General features: G+C 42.4%; 1 protein-coding gene and 1 non-coding gene across 3 annotated transcripts; one reads left to right on the top strand and one right to left on the bottom strand.

The window, feature by feature from the left end:
* Nucleotides 1-1551: 1551 nt before the first annotated feature.
* On the bottom strand, nucleotides 1552-3446 carry LOC105455541 (EF-hand calcium-binding domain-containing protein 1-like). Of its 2 annotated transcripts, none has more exons than XM_011698939.1 (6): nucleotides 3169-3446; nucleotides 2896-3056; nucleotides 2748-2828; nucleotides 2492-2602; nucleotides 2160-2356; nucleotides 1552-2019 (listed from the first exon to the last, which is right to left on the bottom strand). In XM_011698939.1, exons 1-5 carry the CDS (start codon nucleotides 3293-3295, stop codon nucleotides 2168-2170), a joined length of 669 nt encoding a protein of 222 aa, XP_011697241.1. In that variant the 5' UTR covers nucleotides 3296-3446; the 3' UTR covers nucleotides 1552-2019; nucleotides 2160-2167. The 2 variants fall into 2 exon arrangements, with proteins under 2 accessions (XP_011697241.1, XP_011697250.1); XM_011698948.1 differs by having other exon boundaries at nucleotides 1552-1974.
* A 156-nt stretch (nucleotides 3447-3602) lies between these two features.
* On the top strand, nucleotides 3603-3676 carry Trnai-aau. The gene has a single exon. It is a non-coding gene; the product is annotated as a tRNA-Ile (tRNA).
* The last annotated feature ends 9845 nt before the right edge of the window (nucleotides 3677-13521 follow it).

Raw genomic sequence — 13521 nt, 5'->3', positions numbered from 1 at the left:
GAATCGCTCGGAGTCTCATCACGTTCCCCGTTGTAATCATGGCTATCCCGCGCCCTGATCCGGGGCTGATTATAATTTATGTTTCGTATTCAACCGCGTTGCACACACCGCTTCCGCCGTTCACGGATCCGCTTCTGCGGCTTATTCCGTGCCCCCGTCGGTGGCTAGATTACGTGGTAACATACTGCCGCTGCAATTTCAAGCCTCCGTCAAAGGCTAGAGACTCGAGCCACGAGTGAACAAACGTTGAAACGTTCGCGAGAGAGGGGAACGACTCGTCTATATTGCAGTCCCTGCTGCAGGGTTCCCCAGTCTCTCTGCCATCGTTTTTATATACGCAGCCGTTATTATTACGTTTGATTGAAGTTTTTGTGCGCGGTATCTCTCGTACAAGAGATATTTCATCCCTAATAAAATCTGTCGCCCGAGAGAGTAGCGAGAGGCTCACCGAAAGCCGTAGTACAAACGGACTTAATTTCCCGGCGCTACCGGCTCGCAATCACCATCGCTCTTTGCGTCCGCGCGACTCTGATTATAATTTATTCGTTTCCTATCCCGAGTCGCGCTCGGCTGTCAGCGCAATCGCGTCTGTCCCCCCAGGCGTACGTCGGATTACATGCCGATATACGACGCGATCGTATAATCTCCATCCGTAACCAAATATAATAAGTTAGTCTGTCGAGACTCGAGACAGCGGCGCCTCTTTTCCAAAAAAAAAAAAAAATGCGAGATAAACCCGCACTATTCTATTCCACTGTGCTCTTTTAAAGGAATTTTAAAGGTCGCGACGATCGTTCCCAAAAATCAGATCAGATCGGCTCGCCAGCCCGCCCCTTCTCGTCGACGAAAGCACACGCGCGGGCGCGCGCCCGCACGCTCGTACGTGAACATCTCGTCGACACGCCGCGGGCATGTTTTCTCAGCTGGTGCCCCTAACCCTCGGTGGTTAGGTCGTTCCCCTCTCGTTGTTCCCTGCCACCCCCACAAGCAGATCCTGGAAGATCCTTTCAGGACACGGTCGGCTACCCACAAAGGATCCGGCCTTTCATACGCACGTTATTATACTCTTTACACAATATCGTTCCAGCTCGCCCTCCCCACCATCATCGGCTGAGGAAGAAATACGCGTTGCCCATACACACTCGGTACTGTATACCCTACGCCCACGCATTGTAGCCGGGACCATAGGCAACGAGAGACGTCGGCGGAGCCGACGAAAGCCTCGAGACTTTCTCGTTTAATTTGTTGTTGTAGCTGCTTGAAACGCGGATCGGGCCATTCGTCCGTCCGCAGGATCCCTCAAACATTCATTATATTTTTTTTTCTACTTCGTAACGCGCGTACGACCGCGATTCGCGCTGGTGGGGTTGCGGGACCCGTCTCGCTCGCAAGAAAGGTCTATATTTGTTCCGTATCTCACGAGCGGTCTCTATTAATTGAGAGATCGCGGAGCAGGTGGACCGGCGTGCGATCCGCGCGATAGAAGAACAGCCGAATATCCTTCGGGATCCGTTTCTCTTTCCCCTTTTCGTGCTTTCAGATCATATTAGCTTTTATCCTGTAATGTTTTGTATATATATTGTTAGTTATACATCGTATATAATAACAGATTGCAAAACACGTCGCGATCGATGCATTACGATAAATAGCACGCGTCCGCGCGCGCGGATATATGTATCGATTATCTATTTACGTTGATAATAGTAATAAGTTTTATGACGATCGCGAGGTCTCATTAAAACGATCGATTCGGATCGCCCTTGGTGATCGTATCGCGGATGCAGCTTGATGCGATTAGGATGCGGCATTATCGCGGTCCATTAGCGATTGTTTGCGAAGAAAACGAACGAGTCAATTGCCATCGTTCGGTGAGTCGTAAAAGCCGTACGCTGCGCCGACGGTCTCGAAAATTTATTGGAGCGTCATCTCGTTCAGGAGGATTCTTCTGTCTGATTTGACGCATTTGCCCGTCCGCTGCATCGAGAATGCACTTTTCGGTTTTCTAACTTGAATAGACTCCTGACAATACATAGTTCAAACGGCTTGTTCGCATTTTTATTATACAAGTAACTATTGTTACGGATTTTGACGGAACGAGGATACACGCTGCTAAATATGTACAATTGTACAAATGATAACGTGTCTTTCGTAAAACGTACGGAAAAAATCAGAATCGTCCAAGCCGATCCGTGAATGTGCTCAGGAATGTTCGTCGCGCTACTCTAGACGGGAACACCGGCCCCATGCACTCCAGCAGCAATAGATTTCTCTCTTTTATAGCTCTGTGAAATTCTTCTTCGGATATTACACCGTCGCGATCGATGTCGAGTTTTTTCAACAGCGAATCAATCAAATCCTATGACGCCGTAAAAGCTATTATTTTATATAAACTTTATGCTTGGAAGATACGAATTTTTAGTATCGTTGATAATTGATATTTTATTAGTAACATTAATATTCGAGCCTTATCTATCATTGCTAATTAATTAACCTTTACAGCTTCATCGGAATCTTCGTCTGTTGGCAATTTGATCAAGCAACCTCGCATTGAGGGAAATATTTGCTCTTTCTTCAATTTGTTAGTATGCATAAAATCGTATATCTGCGTTTCATAAATGTTACAATTAGAAAATGATTATTAAAGCTTAGTCTCTCTGCATTTTTTTAAAGACAAAACGATTTTAATTTTATAAAAAATTTGGATGCAGATTAAATAATTAGAATAATTATAGAAACATAAAGATTACACTAAAAGCGAAATGTATCCTTTCGTTCAGGCTGCCGCGAAGAATTGTGGAGAGTCCTTCAATCCACTGTTCCAGATGAATCTATACGATTATAATTTTAATTACAGAAATATGAATGATTAAATATACTTACGTTAATTTCTCATACTTGCAGAACGTTTTTCTTGTCAAACGCAGAGAAAATTCTGTCGATATATAAATGCCGAATATTTTCAGTAAAATCCAAACCAGAATGTAAAACATCTCGAAACACCAATCTTGTCATAGGGCCCAAAGTTTGTGTTATTTTTTTATGTATAACCGCTAACGCTATAGTAAAATTAAAATTTATCCAATTGAAATATAGAAATTATATTAAATTAAGAAAAAAAAATTAATATGTAACAGGAGTATATCAATTTATTTTATTTTACTGAATAACCTTCGACTTCTTTCACATTGAAGTGAGTCTTTCGCGCTAGTTTCTTGAATAAAGCATTATTTTTTCTTCTAAAAACAATTTCCGACAAGGGCCTATTTAGAATGTCAATGGGCAATTCGGCCGGCATTTTGCTCTTGTAAATTTAATCTACACTTAATAAATTTGTCTAACGAATTTTGATGATTTTGAGAAATGTCAATACAGAAGCCGAAAAAGAAGACTATCAATTCTTTCGACACACATCTCTTAATAAATCATTCTACAAAATATCTTGGACGCTTGTATATTCTACTACATCAATATTTTGATCTATTTATATTGATCTCGCGATTGTTATTTAATAAATTGCTTCTCCAATAATCGCATAAACATTTAAATAACAAGTATGTCACGATCTAACAAGAAATAACTAAAGTTATACCCTTCACTCGACTGGCCCATTAGCTCAGTTGGTTAGAGCGTCGTGCTAATAACGCGAAGGTCGCGGGTTCGATCCCCTCATGGGCCAAGTTATATTTTTTCCTAATTTTCTGTAACATTAGTATTTTTTTATAATAACCATCTTTAGTGCTTGTGAATAACTTAAAACTTTCGCGACTTAATTATAATAAATATTTATTTCGACGATTATATAAATTTAAAAGAGTACTGAGATTATCGTGAATTTTGATTAAACACGTTTAAAATAGAGATAAAGATTATCTAAAAAGAGATAAAAATTATCAATCAATATTTCTCAATGATGTATGCCATGCTATCACACAGAGATACAACATTTTTTGCAATCTTTCACTCTCCGTCGTATATATAAAGTTTATATCGAGTTTATATCGAGTTTCTCGATTGTTTTTGCCTGCTTCGCAACAGAACATTGCTCGGACAACCGCGTCAGTTTTTCGTTGTTCTAAAATCCATGATTCTCCATCCACGGGATACCTTGGACTGGTATCGTCGCATTCGAGATGCATGTAACGCACAAAGGCTTATCGTAAAAAGATACGCGTGTACAAGACGCGCGTAGTCTCATATGGAAAGCTGCCACGAAATATCCGGCAATATAAAGGCAATAAAACAGTATAGCTGGGTTCTCACGTGGTCGTGAGAAGAAGAAGAAAAAGGCCGTAAAGCCGTCTGTCCGGAGGGACGTGAGCGAGACAGCGAACGAATTTCGGCGTGATAACCGATGAGTCGTGAACGTTCAGCACGAATTCGTTTCACGGAAGCCGTCCGACCGGCATAAAAGACGACAATAAAACCCGGCCTAAGTATATCTAATGACATCATTTGGTTGGCAAACGTAATAAACGGGCACAAAGCCGCGGGGATTTCGTCGAGAATGTAAAAACGCGGGAACGGCTTAAGACGGCCGAGAAAGGGTGAATCTGTATGTGCTCGCGTATGTTTTGCGGGGCCGCGCGAGAGGACACGGAACGGCCGATGGGCGAGAGGACGAGGGAGGAAGATGTTTGGAATTTCGTGTGCGAGACCAAAGTCCCTCGCGAACAAAAAAAAAAGTAAGGGAATACCCACTTCCAATCCTTTCTGCTGCCACACGTGAACGCTTGCGTCGTTTTAAGAGAAATCTTTAAGAGAGAGAGAGAGAGAGAGAGAGAGAGAGAGAGAGAGAGAAACGTGGCTCCGTTGGCGCGCTTCAGGGCGCATTGTTTGACCGGCCGGCAGCAAATCCTATCGGCAAACGGAATACGGGCTGATCCTCTCGAGATCATCAAGCCTTAGTTCGTAAATAATACTCCCGAGATCTTTACGCGAGGTCGCGTAATACGGTGAATTTTCTTAATCTTTCCAAGAGTGGGAGATAAGAATGGGTGAACCGTGGAGTGAGGCACCGTATATGCGCGTGGAACTTTTCGTCTCAAATAAAGAAGTAGATAATATTTTACATCTCGCGAGAGCGGCTTAAAGATGTTCGGTCGGCGGGATGGCAAGGCGTACAGATCTTTGTTTTGGAAATATCATGTACCATCGACGATAATTTCGTGAATCCCCTCGAACCCACGTCACTCTGCTAAATCTAATCGGGCCCGACGCATCCGCGCTCCATTCCGGAGCCACGGAATGCCGGTCGTCCGCCGAAACCTATCTCCTATATACCTACGCCGAGAAGAAAAAGTCGTCCCGATACACTTTCGCGTATTTGTCTTAGGCAACAACGAGAATCCGAGATACATACCATCGGCGCGAACGTCATCGCGCGTCCGCAAAGAATCCGCCCTTTTTTTTTTATTCCCGGTCCCTATAATCACGAGCTCATTAGTCCCCGCCGGCGGATAATTTACGAGCTGGACGTTACTCGCGCGGCCGATTGCCGAGGGACCGCATTGTTTCGCTTAAGTAGGCAACGAGCCCCGCGAGAACGGCGAAAGGATCGCTTTCGCGAAGGGCGCGCTGTAATATCCCGGCCGAGGGAAAAGAAAACGAAGGGCGAGGAGACGGCGCCTCGTGTTCCTACAGCGTAGCCGAGCGTTGGAACGACTGTAATCTTGGGCTATCTAACGTTGTAAATGTAGCGAGGTGATGATTTGCGACCTCCCTGCAGCTCCGTGGGGAGGACTGGCGTGTGGGGATACACACGGACCTTTAGATTCAATTTCGCGGGGCGTCAGCCGCTGACGCGACGTCCGCCCACCTTCCGCGGGACGTTGATGTACGACACGGTAGACCGCGGTAGACACACCGGACCCCGTCTGGAAATTTTCAATCGCGGCCGTGGTGTAAAATAAAATTCTGATCCATAAATTCGACGGGCTTTGTAAGAAATATTATAATTTTACATGAAATTAATTTGACGTTTTCAAAAAGATATTAATTTATAATATGGTATCATAATTCAACTCAAACCAAAGCATAATTTTAGCAACCTGTTCTTATTTATTTCTTGTCTCTGCTTCTGTGTGTGCATACATCTGGAGTAGAATTTATGCATATATTATTATTCCGGCGTACTTTAAAAGGAAGCAAAAAGGAGAAAAAAATAAATGCGTCTGACAGATATAATACATCTACTGTGATACCATCATTTAAAGATTGCGACAGGTAACACAACCGTGAGAATCGAGCACGTTCATTTGGCATATATCGTGCTTGAAAATATCTGCATGAGAATCACCCTCCATCGACGCACCGATGCAGGCGATGCGGACGCATCGATTTCGCTTGGTATGCCAGGAACGCGAGGTAGAGTTGCAACGATCCTCTCGTGAAGCTCGATCATTGAGAGGATCGGGAAAGGCTATTCGAGTTAGCTGAGCATTACGCAAGAGTCAGACACGGCAAGAGGTATGTCTATCACTCGACGTGCATACATACACGCGTCAACACGTACGCTAATATACACGTGCGTGGTAAAACACGATATTAAAGTCACTTCGGACTGAGAGACGCGTGACTTAATCTACGAGGTTTCTCTTTATTATTTTCGAGCTTCAAAGACATTCAAGATAATGCTCGATAGAAATTCAGAGAAATAATATAAGTATTAGAATTAATCTATTTGATTCAAATGAAATTATGTATCCAAATGTGCTGCCACGGTATTAATTGTATCATTATGAATTATTATCATTAGACCAAATTCACGCGAACTATATTTAACACACGCTCGACTTTCGTGCCCTCCACGCTTCGAGTGGCGATATTCATAGCTCGGCGCGCGCGAACGAGCTCTCTCTCCACTACGTCATTTACAAACGGCAAGCGGTCCATCATAAATTTAGCGCGCTATCGCCGGCTGCGATCGTATTTATCTAACAAATAATTATTCCTGATTATCTCGCGGGTGATGCATGCCTCGGCAAACAGAGATCAAAGATACGGCGCCCGACATCCCGTGGGCCTTTGTTTAACGCTTAACCAGCCGAAAGGTACCGGTCAACAATTTCGTTTTATTTACGACGTAGAGTGGTGATGGTAGAGTGGTGGCGGAGCTGGTCCGGAGCTTAGTTCGAGAACGGAAAGAGCGTGGGTGCGAGGGTTGAGGGCCTATTACCGCAGTTGCCTTGGGGGTAGCCCCTATCCCGATGTCTGCTGCAATCAAATTTTAGAGTTATTGCCACGTGACTCCACGTGGGCCAGCTCGGAGCAGCCTGGACCGTGGAGAGGAGCCTCAAGAAACACAGACTATTTTAGAATATTTTGTGTCACGGATTGTTCCCGTATTAGTTTCGATGACGGCATAGAATAATGAAGCTTCAGAAAGGGTATATAGAATTGCATGGAAAGAAACGTAGGGATTAGAGCTATTAAATAACGGTTGAGATATTATAATTATATTGCACGTTATATTCGAAAAAGGAGATTATATAATTTCTCTAAAATTGCTTTTTTTTTTAAATATTAATTACATAGCATTCAAAACGTACAAACCTACTTTTCTCACGCAAGTCTTTTATGCTTCACCATCATTTAAAACGTCTTTCTATTGAGCCCGCTCGGGGCTATAATTATGGGCAGAACCGGCCGCGGCGCAACGGAATCCCATGGTGGTAGCCCCCGGATGGACTACTACTAGATTCGAGAGGAAAATGAAACGGGCTACCCATAAAATTTACGTGAACGATCAAGCGCAGTCCGAGGAAAATGTATGCCGGTTTCTACCGACGACTGGTGGGGAGATTTGATGTCTCGTGGACAGAGAATCGTTATGTAACAACATCAAAGTGAGTTGTACGACAAATGTCGAGGGAAGACTCGAACTAAGTGAACCGTGAATCGATGGGATCAAACGGGCAAGAGGGGACCGTAGGGATTTCTTTTCCATGCCGTATTCCGCTATTGTCGACGGAACACCTTGGACGTCATGCCGCGGCTTTGTGCAACTGCGAGACTCACATGCAGCGATGGACCAAACACCCGAGCTTTTCGGAAAATTGAATACGTGGGTGGCGGAGTCACTCCCTGGCTGATGCCTGAAATCCATCCTAATCAAGAATCCGGAATCCGAGAGAACGTGACCGAACAGATTTGTATAAGATGATGATTGAGCAAAAACACATTCATACCGCACGCACCGCCAAATATTGATAAATGTAAATACGCTGGAAACAGGAAAGAAGCTGAGAAGATGAACAAGCAAATTCACTTGTGCGTAGTGAGAATAAAGAACTATTTTGATAAGCAACATGTAAATATAGGAGAAATGATTACATAAAATAATTTTGAAAGAATGATTTTGCGAGATGAGATGGCGTTTTCTTTTTTTTTAGAAATTGGCAATATTTTATGCAAATGGAAAGCCAACGTATTTTCTAGGCTCTCTGAATGTTTTCGAGATAAAAATAAGCCTGACTATGTACCTCGGCGAAGACTTGGCAGGATGAATGTTGTACAATTTCCGGTTTGTATTTTTATCCGCCGCGGGAATTTGTTCAACCCTTTTTTATAAATGAGCGAGAGATACTAACAAATGGGGTGTTAGGTGCCTGTTATCCGCATCTTGGGGAACGACCGCTTGGTCCATTCCAGCATATGGGAATACTCGTTCATATCATCCCCTATCGATGTAACATAGCTGAAAAATCACGTCAGCTTTATCATCGCACGCTCGCCTCGACTAACACAGACGTGTTTCTTAAATGATGGCAGGCGTCGACGTGTGGCGTGTCTAGTTGCGGAGGAGCACATCGGTGAACACGAGGGGGAGCTAAGGATCGAATGGATAAATCGCTTAAGTCAACGAGAAAAATGAGAAAATTATTTTCGACCTTTTAAACACGTATTCGTGTTTGCCTTCGCGTTAACTATCCTGTTACCACTCTGTGTTCTTCCTGCTTAGTTATTTATACATTAAGATTAAGGGGTAAAAAAAATTTATTTTCTCTATTTCTTAATATTACTAATTGTACAAATCTATAAAATATATGCTTCGATTTTATGTATGTATGTCTGTTACTTAAAAAATAATAACAAAATTGATATATATTATAAGGAAATTTTTAGTGCTTTTCCTATGCGAGATCTTTTGATAAATCCCACGGGGCTAGCAGATAGCAGATGTCCTTTCTTGAAGGAAATATTTAGCATACGAATGAAAGGAACACGTTTATAATTTTCAGTCTGGCCTCCCAATCCGTGTATCCGAATGCCACAATGGCGCTCTATTTCCTTGACGCGTATACAATCGCGTCATAGTAATCCTGTTAGCAGACGCTTCGCTGGTCCGAAGACACCATGCTGAGAGGGTAAGGAGAGGGTGTTTTCTCAGTCGTATCCAATCGATATCACAATCTATATTGCCCGTCACGATTTTTCGCAAAATAAATTTTACCTCCCTGCCAATTGTATATCCGACATTGGAAATTGCTAACTTTAAAAATCCATTTCTATAAATCAAATTATTTGAGAGGCGAATTATATTTCAATTGCAAATATACGAATATTTTATCCGTGCGATCTGATGTATTAGTAAATATTTCTCATGAATTTTTCTCAGAGATGCCTTTCAGCGTGCTACTCTCAATCACGAGATTACCAATGCGCTTTCGGTATATAATTCGCGTATTGTGAACGCGTAAAGAACGCATTTGGCAGGCGTCTGGCGAGGAGCTTTACTTGCTGGATGGATTCCACGTCGCATAATCCTTCCGTAGTAAATTACACTTTAGAGAAGACTTTCGCGGAAATCGGCCGGGAGTCGGCATTAAATCCCTTACGTCCCGTATTGTGGAATTTGCTTGTAAACAAGATTTAGGGATTTGTCCCATGGTCAAAAAAATATGATAAGCCTTTCGTTTCTGGCGTCTTCTCTTCTCCCTCGATCTCTTTGCGCGCCCTGCCGCCTCGTCGCTGTGTTTATGAAACGTAAAACCGTGAAAAAGCTTTCAAAGAGGATTTTGAACTTAACCGCGAAGATCATCGCGAAAGGAAAGGTGAATTGAAGGGGATTCGGGGGACAGCGAAGGGAAGCCACGGGGATTCACCCTACCGACTCGTACGCCTGACGGCACACACACATATAATAATGTCCCGGAACATAATATTTTTAATCCACTTTTTTATCGAATATCAAGCACATTCAAGCCAATTCAGGAAATTCAATATACGATCGACGGTGTCGTGTTCCGGCCGCATTCGTATTATTTTCGCCGCGCGAGAAAGGATTACCGTGAATGGCTGAATTTTTTAATCCCATCGGCGGCAGCGGCCTGCGCACACGTAACTGGATAGGCTCGATAGATCGAGGTTTATCGATCTTAAATTACCGATACACCGTCGAAACTGGGTCGTGCACGCTCGCATCGACGCGTTGGATCTTCTTTTACCGCGCATACGAGTGTTCCGGGAGGAACCCGAGAGCGGCCTTATTGAGGATTATCGTTGGTGAACGTCGATTAGTGTCGAAGTAAGGCCGGTTACAAAGAATCCTTTTTAAGGCCCGACGAGCCCATCGCGAAATGGAGATCTCTGGATTAAGCTTTCGCTTCTTAAAACTGCAATCGATGTAATTCTCACCGGATGTACATAACTCCGGCTATTTCGCGTCTTACGAAGCTTGCATTTCGTCGTGGAAACACGAAGCGAAAGAGAAACGCGGAAGATGTTCCGTGGGCACGGGTAATCATAACGCGGGTTAATTCGTCGTAATAGCTTTCATCCGAAGGGATTGACCTTCGGGATTCGATAATTCGTGTAATTGCGACTATGGACCGAAACTTTCAAATTAATGGTTACTTCGCGATGGTTACCTGCCAAGAATAAATCGATCGCCCGGATCGCCAACCTTCGCCACCGAGACTATTTATCAAGCGTATACGTGTGCGCGACCCGAGTCCTTAATTAAACCTATGCATATGGAATAATTAGAAATACCTCCGCGCCTGCCTGCGCTTACCCGTGCTAGGCAAACAATTTGTCTTGAGTCGGTGTTAACGAGCGTCGGCGAATTAAATATCGCAGAAATTTATTTGCATACTTAATCACTGCGATACCGCATGAAGCTCATCTCAGCACTATGTACACATTATTAAAACTATTATTACATATTTCGGCAATATTATCTAAATAATTAAATAATTGTATATTTAATTTATCTTTAAACATCTTTAAATAATGAAACATATTTTCTTCTTTAAATATGTAAACAGCTTTTCACTGTAAAACGATTTTATCCCATGAAATTTATGCTTATTTACATGCACTATAAACTTATGTTATTGCGCTTCTCGAAAGGTCCGAGAAATCTGGCTGAGAAATTTGTACCTGGGCCACGAGTATAAAATTAGTGGGACGTTATCGAGCGATCGTTTAATTGACGGCCGAAACAAGTGTTAATTTGATGGTGCTAAGCAGATGTCGGTCGATACGCATCTTTAATTTCGTCCCTATCCGTTGGTAATTGCTTCGACGAGATAAGCTCGGTACTCGCAGGTCGTGTATCTTCGGCTCTCTGTTTGCTTTGTTAATGTAGTGTTGGTCGATACCAGCATTGTTCCAATATCGCCTTACAATGTCCAAAGTCAGCACAGTACTATTATCAAGATGCTACGTATAGTGACTAGCAGCATAAGTCAGCAAACCTAATAAATGTAAGCGATTATCTATAGTCGTTATTCGTAAAGTTATTTATTAATGTATTTAAAAACTGATTTAATAACATTTTATCGTTTCGTCGAACGTATCCCTTCTCAATGGATAGCGTCGTTAAACAAAGAAGACGACTGCACATAAATCGACAAATTAATCCTTCCATGTTCGAAGAAATCACGTTGACACGTAATCCAAGCTTGATTCCGCGAGGATCCGGCCAGTCGCGTGAAAGTTTCTTTAATTTGAAGGTGACACTACCGCGCGAATATATCAAAAGTGAAATTCGTCTGGAAGCAAGAGGCGCGGCCTTTCCTTTACCGCCTTCTCTCCGCGGTGCCCATTCCGCCTCCCGTTTCTTTTTTTGATATTTATGTACCGGTAATCACGGTCCGCGGCCTAATCTCTCACGGCGAGCGGCGCCATTGATCGCCACGAGATGCAAGCAACGCCTTCGGGGTCGCGGTACGTTATCCGCCAGGAGTGGACCGGTGCCATCTCGATAATTTAAAATTAATGTTTTTGATCCGGGACAGGCCAATGTGATCTTGATTATTTCGAAGCACGATCGGCCTCGCTGTGAGAGCGCCGCGGGACGGACCGCAGTGGCGCTCGCCGTATTTTTTTGCGAAAGGGTTACGTGAAAGAAGGCATGAGAAATTCTCCTTTGCTCAGAGCAATCTTATATGTATACGATTAATTTTTTTTTAATACTTTGTATTGAAGTTTCTTAGAATTCAGAATTAATTACTTCTACTTACTATTAAAGCCGTGATTTTATATATTACCTAAGTTTAATTCTATGTATTTCATTAATTTTTCTATACGCTGTATAAATAATCACACTGATTCTATTAGATAATTCTTGACAAAGAAATATCGATTTATCCTGCGATAAATTTAATATCCCTCCAGTGAGAACCTCTGATATAACTTGAGACCCTGTGGAACCTTAGTATTACGTTTGTGGTTGTAGTACCATAATGCAGCTTTATTGACCGTATTAAACAATAATAACCTTCAATCTCGCGGTACATGACCGCTCGACAATGGATTTCATCGAAGCGAGTGCGTGGGTTGTCAGGATTGTTTCGCGCACGTGAAAGAAATTCTCTCGATCGGGACGAAACGAATGAAAATTACGTTAATGGAATCGGCAACAAACACGTGTATCACACGCGACGCGAAGCGACGGGTATGAAACTCGATCGACCGCTGATCGATGAGATTGATCTTGAATTACTCCGTCATTATTTCTTCTTGACCATAGTAATAGCGCAGCGGAGATAATTTTGCTTATTTCTAGTCTTCTTACCCTTCGCTCAAGACATATCTTTTTTGAAAATAATGAGATATCGATAGCTGAAATCACGGATTGCCATCACAGGAAATGTAATTGCGTCTTTTATTAGATAATATTATATTCATGTCTAAAAAAAACTAGTTGTTTATAACAATAATTATGTTCAATAAACATTATTACAATTTATTTTGTTAAAAAATAAAATCTTATTCAAAGCCCTTTAGAGGAATAAAATATGTGTAAAAAATACTTTTTTCATCTTTATTTTTAATAACAGTTTCGTTATCTTCATCTTGTAGTCAACTGTCGTTTTGCACTGTGCATTAGAATACAAAAGATGTAAAATAAATAGATATTCTACGGATTATACGAGAATACGTACCTATTGAAAACTTCAAGGCCATTGTGGAAACTACGGAACAATGAGCGTCATCCTTACAGTTTCTTTAGCTGTGAATGGGGTTTGTTTCGAAACTTTCCGGATTTCGACAGGCTGCGGAATGTACTTCGTT

The sequence above is a fragment of the Wasmannia auropunctata genome, unplaced genomic scaffold (assembly GCF_000956235.1).
Source record: "Wasmannia auropunctata unplaced genomic scaffold, wasmannia.A_1.0 LD336106.1, whole genome shotgun sequence".
Taxonomy (NCBI): domain Eukaryota; kingdom Metazoa; phylum Arthropoda; class Insecta; order Hymenoptera; family Formicidae; genus Wasmannia; species Wasmannia auropunctata.
Note: the sequence above shows the minus strand (reverse complement) of the source record. Positions and strands in the feature narration are given on the sequence as shown.

What these genes read in the sequence shown, in the direction of transcription:
- LOC105455541 (XM_011698939.1), bottom strand. Translation starts at nt 3,295, where the DNA reads ATGCCGGCCGAATTGCCCATTGACATTCTAAATAGGCCCTTGTCGGAA. An exon ending in CAATGTGAAAGAAGTCGAAG is followed by an intron (nt 3,057 to 3,168) that starts GTTATTCAGTAA and finishes ATTTTACTATAG; the next exon opens with CGTTAGCGGTTATACATAAA. An exon ending in ACAAGAAAAACGTTCTGCAA is followed by an intron (nt 2,829 to 2,895) that starts GTATGAGAAATT and finishes ATAATCGTATAG; the next exon opens with ATTCATCTGGAACAGTGGAT.